The 11,697-nt window shown below is 42.0% G+C and overlaps 1 protein-coding gene across 2 annotated transcripts; it reads right to left on the bottom strand.

Moving 5' to 3' along the window:
• Window positions 1-237: 237 nt before the first annotated feature.
• Window positions 238-11,485, bottom strand: slc6a22.2 (solute carrier family 6 member 22, tandem duplicate 2). 2 transcript variants are annotated; one of them, XM_036534161.1, is made up of 15 exons: window positions 11,354-11,485; window positions 10,463-10,685; window positions 9,759-9,893; window positions 8,149-8,289; window positions 7,708-7,789; window positions 6,554-6,686; window positions 6,151-6,285; window positions 5,220-5,323; window positions 4,902-5,026; window positions 4,706-4,818; window positions 3,268-3,405; window positions 2,263-2,365; window positions 1,988-2,088; window positions 1,443-1,613; window positions 238-1,291 (listed from the first exon to the last, which is right to left on the bottom strand). In XM_036534161.1, exons 2-15 carry the CDS (start codon window positions 10,599-10,601, stop codon window positions 1,094-1,096), a joined length of 1,818 nt encoding a protein of 605 aa, XP_036390054.1. In that variant the 5' UTR covers window positions 10,602-10,685; window positions 11,354-11,485; the 3' UTR covers window positions 238-1,093. The 2 variants fall into 2 exon arrangements, with proteins under 2 accessions (XP_036390054.1, XP_036390055.1); XM_036534162.1 differs by having other exon boundaries at window positions 10,463-10,704; window positions 11,354-11,457.
• Between the last annotated feature and the right edge of the window lie 212 nt (window positions 11,486-11,697).

Genomic DNA, 11,697 nt, shown 5'->3' with positions numbered 1-11,697 from the left:
ACACAGAAAATACATCTCAAGACATCAAAGCTGGAGGATATCAGATTGCTGTGGGAAAAGGATATGAGACAGATTACCAGATGCAGGGGCTGGGATCATGCTGTCATGGTGCTACAAGTGACGTTATAAGAGTGTGATGAGAGGAAACTTTTTCGTTAGATTGAATACCCATTCTGAGTATAACTGTAACAATACTACTGCTGACTACTCATACCTTATTTTTTTTTTTGGGGAGGGGGGGGGGGGGGGGCTTAAGTAACAAATGGCAGACAGAAATGTACTATTAGGTCAGGTGGAAGATTTATTTCAGAATGATGGTGCAGCCATTTGTACGTCATTTTGCTTGGGAACTGTCAAAAATAGTGTATTTTATATAATTGCTCTCTAAATACACGTTTAAATACAAATTTCCATATTTTAAAAAAAACAAAGTTTTTTTTCCACCAACTTCAACCTCAATGACTTAATATTGAATATCACTGAACCAAATCACTAACACATATGTTCTGAAATGTTGAATCAGAATGAAACATAAATCCAGTGCCAAAGGTTAACACTGACGTGCAGTAATCACAGCTCTTTCAGCTTCTTGCATTCAGATACCCTGTAACCTCTGCGGGTCGCAGACACCTTGGTCCCGATGCTGCATCTGATAATACCACTCTACTCATTACTGTAATGACCAACATTGATTGGCTGACTACTACTCCTTGGCAGCCAATCAACACATAGCCTTGCTAGAAGCAGAGGAAAATTAGCTGGTTTGTGACTGTGAAGACCATGGGGAACAGAACCATTTGTTCCCTCGAGAGTGTGCCTCCCATATGAAGGTTGGACACGTCCCCCCAACAGAAGTTCATCTGCGGAAATCCGCACACAACAGATGTGATCGCTGCATCGTAAGCTCATAGAACTGTGTGGTGCAGCTGATTTTTGGGCCAGGTCTGTGTGTGGATTTGAGGACCATCTAAAAGGACATCTACTCTAAATGGGAAGAAATTGCCAACAAAGCTTTGTGCGAGGTGCAGAAGGGAGGGAGCGGAGTGATGACAGCAGGGGGCGCTGTAGGAGCCACTTTCGCAACTTCATTTCCTTAAACCCAGTGAAAGTGGCCTGTGGGTGTGGAAGCAAGGCTGCGCTGGCCTCCTGTTTGAGAGGAAGCCCCAGACGTCCGGCTGGGGCGCAGAGTGCACAGCTCCGTGAAAGTCTCAAAGGTTTGGGGGCTCAGAGACCCCTTGACCGTTCCAGGCTGGGGCAAGTCCTTTGCTGGGGTGCAGAGCGCTTCCACTTTCTGTAAGAAAAACAAGAGGACACTGACAGTTCCTTCTAGAATATTCTCGCATGCAGTGCCATTCACAAAAGCCTCGGCCTTTTAGCCACTTGCTAAAAATGCATTTCCAAAGCAGGAGCAGGTGAGTCTATATAGAGCTGGTCAGACGTACCTGTCGCAGTGTCCCAGGTGTTACACACATAACATACAGCATCCAGACAGGCACCATGAGAGTAGAGGAGAGAGTTAGGACCCCACCGATGAGGTAGCCCCACCAGGGAAACTCATAGCTGTTGTCAAACGTGAGGGGTGTGTACTTGACCAGGGAGGCAATGAAGGTGCCCTACGGTAGCAGGAGGGAGGAGATGAGTCATTTAGGTGTAGCCATTCTATAGATAATATGTGTACAAGTGAGTGCAACTGTTTCAAACTGATATTCTCTGATAAACAACAGAAAGCAAGGAAAGATGTGTTTTTTTTACATTAACAAATGTTGATGTCAACAAGTGACTTAAAAGAAAAAAAATTAAATTAGTAGAGTTTGTATTCTCAGACAATCTGATGCACGGCTCCAGATTTTAGAAATAGCTTCCAGAGCTTATAGTCATAGCCCTTGTTGTTTTGAATTAATTAAATTTAATTTATTAGCTATTTTATCATAATTTAATATGAAAGTCTTTTCATGGTATTGTATAGCTTCTTCATTCCTATACTTACAATGCACATAACTGGGGTGATATACAGCCAGCAGTACTTCATTAGGGGCCAGGGCCGATAGCCAATCATATCCTCAATGTTGTCATACAGACGGTCAGCACCTGCATGGCAGAATGCAGACTTGTTTGATATACACATATGTATTTCTCAGAACCCCATTTGATTCCTGCATTACATGTTACAGTTGCATAAGTCTTGAAATCTAATGAAGAACTGAATCCACACAGAGGAAGGAGGAGCAAAATCAACATCAGGAAGAAGGAGCCCACACTCACCGTAGATCCAGCCAACACACACAGACTGGAAGATCGCAAACACAAGCAGGGCCATCCCACTGCAGGCGTAGTAATCAAACAGCAGGAAGACATACAGGCCTCCCTGTAGACATAGAGAAACAAACATACAGCTCACTCCCCCAGCCCAAAGAGACATACACAGCTCACACACTCTGCCCAGAAACACACAGCTCACCCGCCCTGCCCAAAGAGACACAGCTCACACACTCTGCCCTGACACACACAGCTCACCCGCCCTGCCCAAAGAGACACACACAGCTCACACACCCTGCCCAAAGAGACACACACAGCTCACACACTCTGCCCAGAAACACACAGCTCAGTCTCCCTGCCCAGAGACAAACACAGAGCTCAGCTCACAGAGAGGGAAGTCTTTTAACACTTGTTGAGCTATGTCCTTACATAATGACTTGACCCTCCTTTCCACTGTTGAAGGGCCAAGCAGCAGTTGTGATATCATCCTTGCTTTTGACTTATTTGAATAGCATGTCAGTGGCAGACATTGCTTCTTTGAACAACTCGCCACCAGTGAAAGGTTTGTGTTTTGCCAAGAGATGGCTAACATGGAATGATGCTTCTCTAGCAGCTTAGCTTTTAGCTGTCGGTTTCATGAAAAGTAACTGCTGCGCCTTCAATGCCGATTTCAGTTACTCAGCTTTTCTTGAATGTATGACACTGTTTGGCGGGTTTAAACATCCCTGAATTTCGGGTGGTGAGTGTTGTAGTGGCACATACAAACTCCCCCTTTTAGCCAATGATAAACCCTGGTGACATATCAGGCATATTGTCTTTTCCTTCACCTGAATTCACCTTCCCATCCTGCAAGGAAATTGTATGTTTTAACCTTTTAATTTGAGTGTTTAAACATATATGAGGCATACAGATATGGTGTTTTATTTCTAATTTTCAACAGGCCTATGCAATCAACTCATAGCTTGTGACCAACAGGTTGGTGACCGCGGATGTAGTGCATTGACCTCTCACCTCTGTGACCATCACCAGGCCAATGAAGAAGCTGACCACACTGATGAGCAGAAGGAGGAGTTTACGCCGGTGGCCAACTTGAAAGAAGGAAGGGTACATGTCTGAGACCGCTGTGACCAGTGACTCCTGATTCACAAACTGAGAGAGAAGGAGGACACATGCTTTCAGTATTCTGATGACCATCTGTGCTGGTGCTGCAACCATCATAAAGCTAGGTTATCGAACACTAAATAACACAAGGCTCAGAGACAACAGCAATGTGACAGTGTGAGGGGCTACAAAATAGGCAAATAGTACAATTCCGGCAGGGGACTCGCTGGAAGCAATATGAAAACAATAAAAATCTTAAAGACGAGTTATTCAGTTGTGTGAGGTTAAAATTCCCAGCACATCGGATCTACATATAAAACCATTTACCATGATCTTTATGTTGTGGTCATTCTGAAACAAAGCAAAAATAAAAAAAGAAGAAAAAACAATACAAAAAGATATTTGCGAAGTTGTGTTTTAAGCCAGAAAAGAAATGAGTAAATCAAAGGTGGATTTTTAAGCGGTAAACTGACTCATCTTCATGATAATCATAATCTGATGATCATAATATCATTACAGTTTTCACGTGTTTTGATACCGCCATAAATATACAATGCTATTAATTTCTTATTCCCTTTCAACCCTGTAGTGAGGAGTTTGTTCAGTAGGTGCAGGTCACAGGGGTTGGCAACCTTAGGCACGCGTGCCACCATTTTAACTAATTAATTTTTTAAACCCTTTTGCACGCATAACATAAAAAACTTATTTTTTATGCTATGTAGCGTGCAAGTTATGTTACATGGCTCATTATGTTTTCATTAGCATTATTAAGCTTCTCATAGTTTTCAGTAAGCATTTGCTATATTTTTTTATAGCAAATTAGTTAAGTTAGTTAAGAATTAGTTAAGTTTATTGCTGATGAACAAGACGAGTGGGAGGTTGGTGGGGTTAATGACATAAAATGATCATTACAATGTCCTGATTATGAGAGAAAAATGTTTCTTTAAATTGTTATGCTATGCATGTAACCTATACGGATGGAATAAAATTCCAGGTCTGTTGGAAATGTTTTTTTGATGTGGTGTCATTATTAAACTTAATGTTAAACTTAATGTTGATATGGCACACTAATTAAGGAGAACATTTCAAACTGGCACTTCATGTTAAAAAGGCTGCCGACACCTGGTGTAGGACAAGGTAGGATGTTGGGGTCAAACCTACCTGACCTAATACCGTAACCTCTAAAAGCCACCAAAAGTTGCAGATTCCCAGTGGCTATTGTTGCAAAAATTAACAGAAGCTGGCTAAATCAAATAAATGCAACTAAATGTCTAACTTTCTCATGGGTTTTGATTTCTCCAGGTACGTCAATGAATCATCAGCAAAACCTAAAAACAATGAATCCTACCTCACTGTCTAGCCCCAGTAAGATGATCATGATGAAGAAGAAGATGGCCCATAGTTGGGGTACAGGCATCATAGCCACAGCCCGAGGGTATGCAATGAAAGCCAGGCCAGGACCTGCACAGGGAAGGAAGTGGTTACAGCATGTGGAACATGGGCTATTTTACGCTCCAGTCCTGTCTCTTTGGCGAAGTCCTCACCTGATTCGGCTACCACTGAGATGTCCACCCCCTGTTCACGCGCCATGAAGCCCAGCACTGAGAAGATGGCAAAGCCCGCCACAAAGCTGGTCCCGCTGTTCAGAAGGCACAGGTAGAAACAGTCTCTGCAACACAGGAGACACGTTCAGCTTCATCTTACAGCACTGCGTCTGGATTCCATCTTCAGCCCAAAACACCATGTCTGTAGCTCTGGCCTGTTATGGAGCAATTAACGGCCTTCCACTGGAACCCAGTGACTACACACTTGGACTCTTGGGTATCCTGTATTCATGCTGTGTGCGTGTGAACCTCACTCACTTGTAGCAGTTGTTGTTGTACTTGTTGTAACTGCCTAGTGCTGTCAGACAGCCATTACAAAGTCCATAGGAGTAGAGTATCTGGCTCCCAGCATCCAGCCACACCTGTGTTAGAAATGTGCAATAATCAGCCCGGGAACAAAGAGGGCCTGAAGGAATGCCTGTCACCCATGAGAAATGACGGCTGCCAGCGGTGAAGGTCAAACAGCTGTCAGCCTTATGAATAATTTATCTTGCCATAAATCTGAAAGGCAGTGCTGACAGCCCCGGTGATAATTGGCACGTTTTTCTTGTTTTTCAGTGACATCTGCTATGCCTTAGCTCTTCATAAAGAGCTTCATTCAATGGCGCACGTGTATCTCAGCAATGCCCTTGAGAAATTTACCATCTGCATGGCAATCACACTGTGCAAGTATGCAGTCTAATCTAAACTTGTCTGGGATATTTTCACTTTATTTTATCTGTGCAACTGTGCAATAGATGCTTCAGCTTCACTTCATTCCATTTATAAGTGTCTCACTGCATTCTTCTGGTACCTCTTACTGTACACCAGCACTTGAGAGACCTGCAACACACACTACTATGTGCAAATACTTTCCTTTACTCCTCTTACAGTTCATTTAACATAGCTACACAGCCTGACTGGGATATTAAGCTCCATCTGTAATACTGCAGATATGGTTACCATTTAGATCCTTTACTCGTTGTTTCAGTATTACGACTTTAAGAGGCAGATGCAAACGTGCTTCTTCTGTTTGCTTAGTGTTGCTTTAACTGAAAGTCCTCCCATGTTGACTAACACCCTGCAGCGGTCATGGGTACAGAACATCTGATAAACACTTGTATATGGTGGCTGTAATGGCTACACAGAGTCTGGTAAACATGTCTACAGTGGAGAGGGAGAGGAGGCATGGACAGAGAGTCAGTGGTACCTGTGGGTCGGCAAGCCGGGGTGGGTCTGGGTACAGGTAAAAGATGATGCCGTCTTTGGCCCCCGGTAGCGTGAGGCCTCGGACCAGCAGCACCAGCAGCATCACATAGGGGAAGGTGGCAGTGAAGTACACCACCTGATGGGAGATGAGCTTCCGTTAATTCACATCACACCAATGCAGGTCTACTGCATCTCTGAACAATACAATCACCTGTTTTTATATACAGGATAAATTGTGGCTATGCACAACGGTAAGAGCGTGTTTCCATTGTTAATACAGAGCTACATATCACTCATTGGTGCACTGTTTTATCAAAAGGAGCTGGAGAAATGTTTGGCCCACCCACACAATTGAGAGAAAAAAAAATCATAAATCAAATAAAGAGGCCAGGTGTACACCTCACCTTTCCTGTGGACTTCACCCCCCTCCAAACGCAGAAGTAACAGATGATCCAGCATAGCAGAAGACACAGAGCAAGCTCCCATCTCACACTGCCCATCTCCTCAATGCCCGCAGACAGCCCCAGCACCCTCCTCCTACAGGCGCATTACATATTACATCACTGTCATTGAGTAGACGCTCTCATCCAAACCAACTTACACGGGTTACAATTTTACCCATTTATAACTCTCGAGTTGGGTATTTACCAACTGATTATTTGAGGCAATTACGGGATAAGTACCTTGCCCAAGTGCAACAGTGCCCCCAGTGGGGAACCGAACAGGCAACCTTCCCATTATGAGTCCTGCTTCTTACTAATACACCGCACTGTAGAATGTAAGGAGCACAGGCTTTAATGCCGTCTAGCCGCAGCAGCTGGCATGCAGAACTAAGGCTGTGTTCACACGTAGCGTCTTTTTTTGATGAAAAACGCTGGCCAGAGCATTTTTTTCACGTAAAAAAAGCTGACCGCGTTTGCACCAAAAAGCAGTTGAGAGCGTCTTTTGTTGCCATAACAGCAGTAGTATGTACATTGCTAGCGATCTAGCTGGCTACACATTGTTGCAGAGCTAACGTTAGCTAACAGGCTAGTTTTGCTAACGACAAGCAGTAAACACAAACACTTTCCAGAAACTCCTAGGATCCATCCAATTTGACTCCAAACGGCCTCTTTATGATGAATGTTATGATACAGTTTAACTGTCACGTTGTACAGTTCACTGTGTTCAGAAACTAGCACAATTAACTTCTCCACCGCCACCTTCTCCGTTTTTGGTGGTGGTTAATGGGAAACGACAGGTCTCACTACTCCGCTTGTGATTGGTCAGCTGTCAAAAAAGCGCTTCACTTAGGGCGTTTTTTTTCTGAGAAGTTGAACTTTTTTCAACTGGAAAAAAAAACGCCCTGAGCTGTAGAAAAAAACACCGGCGACGGCGTTAAAAAACGCTCAGGACGTTTTTGAAAACACGATCTACTCCATAGGATTATTATGTAAAACAGACGCTTACAGCTTCAAAAAAAAAAAAAAAAAAAAAACGCTACTTGTGAACACAGCCTAACACCACAAAGGGGAGGTTCGTGAATTGGCTAACAGCTCTTTCTGGAGTTTTCACTTACTCCCAGAATTCCATCACAGGTGATGTGGTCTTCTGGGGAATGAGGTCTGTGAGGTTCTCCTGGTCAAACTCAATGCAGGTGTCTGGACGGTTAACGAGGAGAGGGGCAGGAGTAATTACCCAAAGAAATGTAAAAATATAAGATTTCCTTTCAACTGTTATGACTGTGCTGAGGTAGGAGGGAGATAATCCTGCTATGTGTGGATAGCTCACTGTACCTTATGACACAGCATGCCTGCGCGAGCGGTGTATTATACACTGCACAGGGGTAAATAAGACTATAAAGACTCTGTTTTCTGTCAGACAATCAACAGTGAAGTACTGGTTTAGATTATACCTCCAAACAACCACAATTTCATTACGAGGCAGTACTTTTCCTATGTTGCAAACACTGACTGTTTTTTTGCTGTTATAATGTGACACTAAGCAAATACTCCAGTACCTGTATTCCAGGTGTTTTTGCAGGAGGCCCAGGGGAGCTCAGAGCTGAAGGAGGAGAAGAGGTAGAGGAACGCCCAGGCCAGAATGATGATGTAATAGATGCCGGCATACAGAACAAGGACCTGACTGCCATAGCCCAATCCTACACACACACTCAACCACACACAGAGAGAGAGAGAGCACATGGAGTTGTTATGAGGCTGCAGCACAAAGCATTAGAGAGTTGCACCAAAACCTTAACCAACATGTTTCTGAACTTCCCATTGTTTCATTTGGAAATGCGGAGACACACTAGCCCCAATGATTCATGTATATTCCAATAATCAGACACGAGATTAGTTGCTAATTAGGCTATCCCTTAACTAATTTATTAACTTCACACCACTCCGTGCATCCGAGCATGTTCTAATAGCACCACCTACTGGGGAAGTGGAATTAATTCGCTTTCAATCATGAGACATATTCAGATAAAACAGTCAAAATATGGTGCTATTATCAGGACATGGCTGAAGATTTGAAAGTGAAGATATTACTACTAAGATACAAATAAGGAAATATAAAATACACATCTTAAAATAAACAGCACACCAGATCCATAATCATGGCTTATATTTACCACAATGTGTGGAAACATAAAAACCACCACAAGAAATGGTGATTCACTTCACATGTGGGCAAACAACATTACGGATGGAATTCAACTACAAGGTCCATATGGTTGTTTCTGAATGACTATGATAATAGTTCAAATGAATGGTCATCATGCTTATTCATCACTCAACTACCTGCATTTCAAATAACAGTGGAACTTTCCAAGGTGTTCAGTGCAATATTTTCTTCCGAATTTTCACAGACATTTAATTGGTTTTTGGTGTCAAAATGCATGTGTGCTAATACATTCAATAACCTTGACACATATTTATTTAGTATTTAATTCTTTAATATTTATTTATCACGTGTTTAAAAACACTGATGGTCTATCAGCAAACCACAGGCAGTGGACAGCTATTTGAAAAACACAATACTATAAATACTAATATAACGTTTAAGTCGTGTATGCTTTATTAAATGTTCTGCAAGATATTAAGCAAAGCTTGCATGAGAGCAGTTTCTTTATGTCATGTGACATGAGAGAATATGTGTATGTCATGTATTCCTATACTAATGATGGATGTTATATGTTACACCACACCCATTCAAGAATATTTGATTGAGGAAGCAAATCAGGACATTTGTACCTTTAGCAGTTGCAGAGACCAGATTTCCATAATGAAAATATGAATGATGAATAATGACACACTCTGTATGTATGCTGGTATCATGTGACAAATTTGGCTGTAGTCCATGTGACATTTGATTGCACAGAACACACATCCTTTTTAAGTTATTGCAGCTATCGTGTAGTTACCTTTTTAAGTTACACCTGTAATACAATGTGACTGAGTATTCTCAGATTTCATATCCTGAGCAGACATTTAGGAACCGATAATCTAATAACTAAGCAATGTATTGTAGCGATTCATGATTATGGGGCTCCTATAACACAATAAGTTGTTATTTTAAGTTATACTTAACCTTTGTATTAGAGAAACTCAATGTACTGAAGTTTACCTTCAAAGAGGGGGCAGATTTTCCTCCAGCAGGTAATTCCACCCTGGCTGGTGTATTGGCCCAGGGACGTCTCCAGAAGGAAGAGGGGAACGCCACAGGTGAAAAGGAACAGCACGTAGGGTACAAGGAACACACCTATTGGACAAATTACCAGCAGCTTTAGCTGTAGGGAGGTTTCCTGCTGGTGCTATTTTTTCACTGGGCAGGAATTGCTCTCTTTTATTTACACGCATGTGATTCTTCATATATTTTTTCTGCCTTTCTCCTCAGGATGTCCCTACATTTATATAAGTCATGCAGATACACACATTTGTGGATAAATGTTGATCTTTATGTACACACAACAAAGATGTTAACATAAATGAAAAATAATTTTAAAATATGCATACTTTTTTAACACACTATACATTTCTGTTTAACATGTTAAGCAGATGTCTTGACACAGAACTATTGTTTTCATAAGTGACAACTTACAATCTTTAAGTGTTTCTTTCTCATACAATGTCGCATGTTTAACTGGTTATGTAAAGCGACTTGTACTAAATCTATGAATGGTGTTATAAAAATCCAGTTGTTATTATTACAATGGCTCAAGGAACTAGCACTTATAAGCAGCATGCCAAGCAGGTTTTTTATGGAATGTCCACCTTTCTCAGGGGTTTGCCATGGTAACACCCCGTTCTTTTGTGACCAGCTGCACTCACCTCCTCCATTCTTGTAGCACAGGTATGGGAACCTCCACACGTTCCCCAGGCCAATGATGTTTCCTGCCATGGCCAGGAAGTACTCGATTTTACTTCCCCATTGGCCCCTCTCCTGGGTTTTGGTTTCAGACAGGGTCATGGTGCTGTCCCTGTGGCCCAGTTTCAGCTGTGGCAGTGGATCATGGCATCCACCCACACAACATCCGCGGTCTCTCCATGGCACCTGCCACAAGTCTGCCTTACTGTGGCGATTTCAACCAACCAAGTGAAAACATTGTCCATATTTGTACGTAGAGCAAATAAGGGTAGTAAAGGAGGACAGCTTCACTGGGGATTTCTATAAACTCAAGATATTCCAACATTGATGTTTGTTGAGAACACACTGTGTTGTCATTGGCATATTTTTCATCTTTAAACTTATCTTTTATCTTTAAATATAGGACAAACTCTGCCCTTGGGTTCACTGTGAAGAAACACCCTTTACTGTTATTTTGTGATTCACTTGCATGGCTTGACAGACAAGACTGGCCACACAGTGCACCAGTGATTGGTGTGTAGAGTCCCATATAAGTTTGTTGTAGCTCCCATACTGTGCTAGTGTGAAATGGGAGTGTTTCAAGGTAAACCTTACCTTTTCAGAAAATGGTGCACTACATATTAGGTATACATTTATCTAATATATACATTAGAGAAATACATTATGTATTCCTTAAGTCAGTACATAGATGATATTCTGTAGTATTTGGTAGTTCAGATTCTCATTGTAAATGGCCACACAGAATTGTTACAAGTAAAACAAGCCATTTCTAGAAAACAGAAAGGTCATTAGAGAGTAAGAAGAGGCTGTAAAAATGTGAGACCGGAATGTATCAAGAATATAGCAAGTGTTACCTTACTGATGAATCTTTGTGCTGATGGTTCTCTAAGCAGGTGTATTTATTCCTTCTCTTACATGATACTGGTTCAAGCAGTGAAACCAAGCACTGAAACCAGATTTTTTATAAGAGCGGCCAGACTGGACTGGATATCTGAGGGCTTCTATTGTGCATTTGTGGTCAAGCCTGTTTGGTCGGTTTCTGTGTTTACATCACAATTGGGGGCAGGTGTTCTTTGCCAGGTTGGTTGTCACATGATTATTGACTAGGCCTAATCACAGTGAATGGCACTTGTAGTCTGCTTAAAGTTATTTTAGATTGGCTCTTGGCAAGTGGAATCCCATATGGCCATCAAAGTTT

The sequence above is a fragment of the Megalops cyprinoides genome, chromosome 7, assembly GCF_013368585.1.
Source record: "Megalops cyprinoides isolate fMegCyp1 chromosome 7, fMegCyp1.pri, whole genome shotgun sequence".
Classification (NCBI taxonomy): domain Eukaryota; kingdom Metazoa; phylum Chordata; class Actinopteri; order Elopiformes; family Megalopidae; genus Megalops; species Megalops cyprinoides.
The sequence above is the reverse complement of the archived record's forward strand: the minus strand, read 5'-3'. Positions and strand labels throughout refer to the sequence as shown.